Raw genomic sequence first — 7,581 nt, 5'->3', positions numbered from 1 at the left:
GGGGGGAGGGGGGGTAACAGTTATTGAGTTTAAATGAGAAGCATGTGTGCGTATGAAAGACCCCGAATGTCTCATGTGTTCCTATAATCAGTGTCCTGCCAGAACACCGCTTTGGGTTGTTTCTTTTAATCACCAAACAAGCAGTCACCCCCCCCCCTCGCCCCCGGCTGCCCCCCCCTGCCCCCCCGGCCCCACTCAGTGACTTCATCTGGAAGGCAACCTTTGGACAGACGTGACCCGTGTGTATGTTTTAGTCTGCACCCCACGGTGCCCGACGGGGGCGGCCTGCCTCTCCCGCAGGGAAATATGTCCACGTCCTGATTTCTCAAGGCCCCTCTTCGTCTGCGAGTGCCATAGCAGGCGAGCGAAGGACACGGCAATGTCGCGTGGGAACATCGCCTCGTACAAATATATTTGTTGTTCTGTTGGCTGTCGTAGTTACGGGAGATGAAGTGCAGGACTGGAATGATGTTGACGCTCATAATATAAAAAAAATAAAACATCTGACAGTTTATCCAAAGGTCCCCTCTTACCTGGTCTCATTAGCGTGGCGTCCCCGGACCTCACCGAGACCCTGTGGCGCGTTCCCTGTAAGAGTCTGTCTGTTGTGATCATGTGCGCGTCCCCTCGGCTAGGCCTCTTCTCGCCTCTGAGTGGATATGACACTTACACGGCTTGCCTCTCAAATCAGACAATGGTGTGATTGATGAGGTGCAGACGGTGAGCGGGAGTACCGAACTGCGCGTCGCCAGAGGTACTCATCGCGTCTTTGATCTACTCATTAAATGCTCCTCCAATGAGGTGGGGGGGATGGGCTGGCCCCGCTCCAAGAAGGGGGGGGGGGGTGTTTGTGGGAGGGGGGGGGGGTGTTGGTGGTAATGGGGACGGGGGGTTGTTGGTGGGAGAGGAGAGGGTGATGTCTTTGTATCGGACCTCTGCGGATTCGCTGTATCCCAAAGATCTCATGTTGGAGGGAATTAACAGACCAGAAGCAGTGTCCTGTTTTAGGTGAAGTCATCACTGGCATGTTATGCTTTATTGGACTGGAAAGTGGTAAAAGTTGAGATGAGAGTTTTTGCTGAAGGAGCTATGGGTCGGATTCAGGTCCAGGCTGTAGCAGTACAAGTGCCCTGGAGACCAAGACTGCCGGGCCAACATTACGCCCCTCACGTTGGATTTAGCAGAAGAATGCCCAATGCATTTCGGAACACCATATGAGAACCACAAGATTAAGGACCATCAATACACCTCAGCGCCGATATCTAGCCGTTAGTATCACATGAAGGAAGATGAGGTGGAAAGTGAGAAGGGGCGCGGACGGCCTCATGACACCCCTGTGGAGATTTTCCACATGACTGCATCGGTTAGGGCTCTGCGATCCTGTCTCTGGAACAAGTCTCTATTCTTACCCACCTAATGACGGGATACATAAGAGCCTGGTGTCAGAGTTAATGAGGGCCTTGCCGCTCTCTGCAGACACACTGCACCGTCTACGCCCAGGGAAGACAGAGACCGCGCGCCTCCTCTATTGTGTTCCCCTGTACCCTGCCTTCCCCACTTTGGGCAAGATGTTTGTTCCACATGACCGGGCCGTTAGAATGGAGTCTTGGTGAATGTAGTGTTGTCGGGAAGGGGAGTCGTTTCCCTATCTTCATTTTTGAGACGCGGATATGTAAAAGAGGCGCCATTGTTGGATGGATACAATGCAGCGCTCGGCTCCTAAGGATGAAACCTGGCAGTCCTTACACATGCCTTGTCTACAAATGGCATTGTGGGTCATGTAGGTTAATCTACTGGACATCTTTTAATGCTTGAATGTAGAGTATTCCTCTGATTCATAATGACCGGAAGTGTCTTTAGGAAATGAACTCCCTTATTTTGGTTAGAGTTAAAATGTTGGCTTTGAGAATTTTCTAATAGTTCCGCTTGGATGTTAGTGAATGAAAGATGTTTCGTGTTGTGGTCATCAAAGCGATATCAATGAGAGCCTTTGTAATTGTGATCAATGTTAACAGGGTTTTCTATCATTAAGCCGTACAGCCACATAGAGGGCTGTGACACCCAGCATCTTTAATGATGAAAATGATTTTTTTTTTGTGGAATAAAAAAAATACAAAAAGATTGATTGCTTAAAAGCTATTTTCTGTTGAGAATCCATTAGCAAGAGCCATTTTTCCCCTGGCTTTGACATGTTGTTTTTGCACAGATTTTTATTGCTCAAGATGCATGATTCTAGGGTCTGGTTCTTCATAGGCCGGACCTCTTTTTGAGGAACGATGCAGGCAGAAAAATTAATTAATACCAGCCACTTAAATCCCCCATAATTGATTGCGTCCAATTGGCTAGACTCAGAGATATATAGAGGGAGGAGAGGGGATACTTTTGGGAATTGTTAAATTTGCATATGTTAGCCTTCACTTGCTTATTGAGCCTCCTGGTTGATTTACATCAGACGGCGATGCATTAACAGTAATGAATGGGTTGTCCAGAGCACAAGGTTAGCCATGAAATATAACAACACTACAGTACAGAGGCCTCGAGAAGACACCAAAAGACAAGGGAATAAGGAGGCACAGAGACCCCAAAAGACAAGGGAAGAAGGAGGCACAGAGACCCCAAAAAACAAGGGAAGGAGGAGGCACGGAGACACCAAAAGACAAGGGAAGGAGGAGGCGTGGAGGCACCAAAAGACAAGGGAAGAAGGAGGCGTGGAGGCACCAAAAGACAAGGGAAGGAGGCGTGGAGGCACCAAAAGACAAGGGAAGAAGGAGGCGTGGAGGCACCAAAAGACAAGGGAAAAAGGAGGCGTGGAAACACCAAAAGACAAGGCAAGGAGGCGTGGAGGCACCAAAAGACTAGGGAAGGAGGTGTGGAGACACCAAAAGACAAGGGAAGGAGGAGGCACGGAGGCACCTAAAGACAAAATGAAGAGGCGAGTGGATGCAGCCATGCGGCAGAAGATCCCGCAGGTTGGCGAGGTGGCACCAGGACGACGGATTGCGTCGACGTAACCCTTCGAAGTGGTGGATTACACAGAGATGCTTCCACAAGCTGAATTCAAACCCCCCCCCCCCCCCTCCCCCCACCGTGTTCTCCCGGGCGTACTCGCCCCTTAATGAACTCCCGGCTCCCAACTCAATCAGCGACGACATAGCATGAATGCATTAACATAGTAATGCTCGTTCAATTAGGAACTTCTAGCCGCGGCTCTCAGATTGGATAACCCGCCTAATAGAATCTGATGTTGCAGCGCGCAGGACGAGGTGTTTTTTAGCCAAGCCGTAAGGAGCGTGGAACTCCCGGTGGGCCGGCGGTGACCTAATGTCTCCGTGGGGGTATTGATTTGCGCGTCGGGTTTACCGCCTCACATTGGGGGTTTAATGCATCGCACGGGGTTAACAGTGCCGCCGTCGCATTGGGTTTAATGTACAGCCTTTGATTCGGCTGAATGCGCACTTTTCCCCATTAATAGATGTGGTACTTCACAGCACCACCCACATCAAGGCCCTTGACTCGAATATAAAGGTGAACTAATGCTCTCTTCAGACATATTTACACTGTGGTGCTAATGATTTTACTGTGTCTTGGTTGGTATGAATTCCTTCTTTCACTCTCTTGTTTTTAACTGCCTTTTCCTCCTTGTCCGGCAGGCCATGCCATATTCAAGCTCACATATCTCAGCAACCATGACTACAAGCCACTGTACTTTGAGTCCGATGCTGCTACCGTGAACGAAATCGTGCTCAAGGTGAGTAGACACGCCGCCCAGAAAGTTGTTCTGGCCAGCGCCACGGCCATTGGAGAGAGGACTCGTCTTTGGAGCTGTGTCGTCGTGGGCAGCTCTCCTGAGGCGGTCTCTGTGGTGTACACAAAAACAATACCGTTTGGTGACCCAGTTAAGAGTTCTGCCGAACTTGTCTGCACTGACCTAACCTATCACCAGTGAAGTTTGAATTCGCATTAAAATGGCGGGACGCCTTCAACGTTCAAATTCCATGCCAGGAACACATGCAGGTCATGTCTTCGCTGACAGATATTATTGGTGTCATTATTCCCAGATATTGACAGATATTATTGGTGTCATTATTCCCAGATATTGACAGATATTATTGGTGTCATTATTCCCAGATATTGACAGATATTATTGGTGACATTATTCCCAGATATTGACAGATATTATTGGTGACATTATTCCCAGATATTGACAGATATTATTGGTGTCATTATTCCCAGATATTGACAGATATTATTGGTGACATTATTCCCAGATATTATTGGTGACATTATTCCCAGATATTATTGGTGACATTATTCCCAGATATAGACAGATATTATTGGTGACATTATTCCCAGATATAGAAAGATATTATTGGTGACATTCCCAGATATTGACAGATATTATTGGTGACATTCCCAGATATTGACAGATATTACTGTGCAGTTTTCGATTCATCCACGTGGTTGTAAACCTAATTGTATACACGCAGAGACTAAATATCCTATTAAAAAATGTAGATTGATGCCGTGAGGCATCTTTACCATCTCTGCCTATGATAATTCACCAGGTAACCGCCAGAATATGGAAAATAATGATACCCGCTTTAATTAGCATTAATGATGAATAATTATGACTTAAAAGGACCTCCACAGTAACTCTTGGAACTGGAGCCCAGGAGAACACCCTCTGAAGGGCAGGGCAGTTGGGGTGAAGGTTGTGGGTAATTGCGAGGACTCCAGTCCCCTACTCTGATGGGACAACGATTTTTAAGCAGCGTGTCGCCGGCGTGGCTCGGTGGAGACATGTCACCGGGGTTGGCGGGTGTGACCTGTGTGCCGGCGGTTTAATAACTACTCTGCCTCTCCTGATGATTCCATCTCAAAATCTCAGCGGGCCCAGGTTTGACCCCTGGGGTATTCCTTTCGAGTGTGACCACACATCGCAGGGAATGATTATTTCATTACTGCTAGTTGATGTGGCCCGGGGGGTTGAAAAAGAAGACTGTGGGTAATAAAGCAGATGAGGTGAGGGTTTGAAAAAACATAACTGAGCGTAATTCTGTGTTTTTACGGAGCAGTACATGTGTACCTTCTTACTTACTTTGAATGCTGTTTATCTTTGTCAAACTCATTCTGCTCACCTCCCCTGTTTGAGTTCGCTGCCACCCGCTCGCTTCCCGCCGTCATAAAAGACTTGGTCACACACAAATCACAGCCCCCCCCCCCCCCCCCCCCCACGAAGTGCATTATAACCAAAGGACTACCGTATTAAAAAAGGAAAGGAAAAAAAAAACGTGTGAACGTTTTGGTCAAAGAACAGGGTTTCCATGTGAAAGTACAAGATTTTACAGGCCGTGAAATTATTGACAGCGTTCTTTACGCCTTTACCCATAAAACACCACGGGACACGAGGACCCCACAGGGCCCGATAACAGGTCTGCTGGAGACTCCCCTCTCCTCCAAGGCCAAAGGCTTCGTTTTTTTTTATCTGCTGCTCTGTGCATTAAACATCCATTAAAATTATCTATGTTATCATCACCTTGGCTCTCCCAGCTCATAAGTCTGTCTTTTATGAGCTGCCCGGCTGTGGAGTTCTCGTGTTTTCCTTAAGGTGGCATATGTCCCCATTTAGTGACGACACCTGGATGTGACTGGACGGAAACGTGTTATGGTGACTCGTCTCACATATATCCAACCGTATATTAGAGGTTCCAAACAAAAAACTAGGAACTATAAATGTTTTTTCTCTCTCTCTCTCTTTTGATGTTGGAAAGCAACGGAACGTGATGTGGTTTAGCGTGTGCATGTTTCTGTATGTTAGGCTGATCACATAACTCTGGTGGGTCCTCAGGTGAACTACATCCTGGAGTCCCGGGCCAGTACTTCGAGGGCCGACTACTTCGCCCAGAAGCAACGTAAACTGAGTCGTCGTACCAGTTTCAGCTTCCAGAAGGAGAAGAAGTCTGGTCTGTAGAGGCCCTATAACCACTGTCTGGAGGGAGACAAACCCCAGGAACCTGGCTGACCTCACTGGCGCTGCGAGGCTGAACACAGCACAGGGACTGCAGGTCAAAGGAGAGGGATGGAAAGGGAGGGAGAGCCCCAGTCACAGAGTGTAGTGAGAGAAGATGCAATAGAGAGGGAGACCGAAGCCGCTTAAGTCTGGAACATAAAATGCTCCGTGTTTTCACCGAAGGGTCTCCATTCATATCAGCTTAATGTTCTCAACACGTTTTGTCTTTGGAAAAAATTAGCACACATGAAAACAAGAAAAGGCAGAATTCCTTGTAATCCTCTTCTGAATGAAATTAAGGAATACAAAGCCCCCCCTCCCTCCCCATTGTCATCAACCTCACTAACTCTGGGCGGGTTGGAGGACGACGCTGTCAATCAATTTAACCCTGTTCATCCACTGCCTATAAATCACAACGAAGCCATCGGGACAATGGAAATACGTAATCCTCTGCTTCTACTCTTTTCTGTGTTTAAACATGTAAACTTAATCAGAATTCTGTTGTACATTGACATGTAAAGGGAACATCCTTGCATTTTTTATTTGTATATAAATGGCGATTACATTCAGGGTTAAGAAAATTATATGATGAAACTTGCTTTGGCCATAGTATGTTCAGTGCCTGAAACCTTTCAAACAGTGGCTCACTACCAGTCAATGCCAGTTCTGCTGACAGAAGATTTAAAACCATGGAAGGGAGGCATTTCTATACTTTCAAGACTGAAAAAAATAAAAACCTCAAACCTTGCTTCCTAAAGGCAAAGGTAGAGGTGGTTTAGGAAGGGGTACGACCTGACAGATTTATATAATTTGAAACAAATAAATTATTTACCTGTACTTTTTACTGTGACCTATAATATTTTTTTTCTGCATCGTATATCTATGGACTGTAAGATAATTAATTAAGCACTGTCTGTTAAACAGATCATAATGTTTGTTTCGACTGTCCTGATATAAGACAGTTAGGGAATGTATGACATTTTTACAGCATTTTGTTGACGTTGTTAATACAATGACATTATATAAATACAGCTCGGATTGGCGTTGCCCTCGTCTTCTTTCCCCTGTCTGTTTTGTCCGCAACAGAGGCCCCTGGGTTATGCTGAGAAGTTTCACAGCAGGGGAAACCTTACTGATCAATGAAATCAATCTCTCTTTATAGAGACCTTTTTCCATCAGCTGTAAGTGCTTTTACAAACACCCAGCCTGAAACCCAAAAAAAGCCAGCAAAAACAGGGTTGATGCACAGTGGCCAGGAAAAACTCCCTAATGGGGTCCAAGAAATCTAGAGAGGAAACCTAGAAAGGAACCAGGCTCTGATGGGTGCGTAGGAAGATCGCTAAACACTTTCCACCCTAGCACTGTCTGCCTGCATCATTAATTCTTTGGTAACATCTGCTGATGAATAATAAATAATCCAATATTAGTGAAAAATCCATGACACTTCACATGTGGCATGAAACATTTCACAGGTGCAAAAAAAAATAAACATTTCCATTCCATTTCCCTTTCAGTGTGCTAGTACAAAAACATGGAATGACAGAAAATAGACACACAGCACACAACGAAAG

At 46.3% G+C, this 7,581-nt stretch overlaps 1 protein-coding gene across 1 annotated transcript in view; it reads left to right on the top strand.

The window, feature by feature from the left end:
• Positions 1–7,053, top strand: part of mapkap1 (MAPK associated protein 1) — a 51,989-nt gene extending 44,936 nt beyond the window's left edge. Inside the window, exons 11-12 of the mRNA XM_034290013.1 lie at positions 3,651–3,748; positions 5,849–7,053. Coding sequence (XP_034145904.1) covers positions 3,651–3,748; positions 5,849–5,971 — 221 coding nt within the window. The 3' untranslated portion in view covers positions 5,972–7,053. The remainder of the gene's footprint in view (positions 1–3,650; positions 3,749–5,848) is intronic.
• The last annotated feature ends 528 nt before the right edge of the window (positions 7,054–7,581 follow it).

This window comes from Esox lucius, chromosome 23 (assembly GCF_011004845.1).
Source record: "Esox lucius isolate fEsoLuc1 chromosome 23, fEsoLuc1.pri, whole genome shotgun sequence".
Taxonomy (NCBI): domain Eukaryota; kingdom Metazoa; phylum Chordata; class Actinopteri; order Esociformes; family Esocidae; genus Esox; species Esox lucius.
This window is presented reverse-complemented; position numbering and strand designations above follow the sequence as displayed.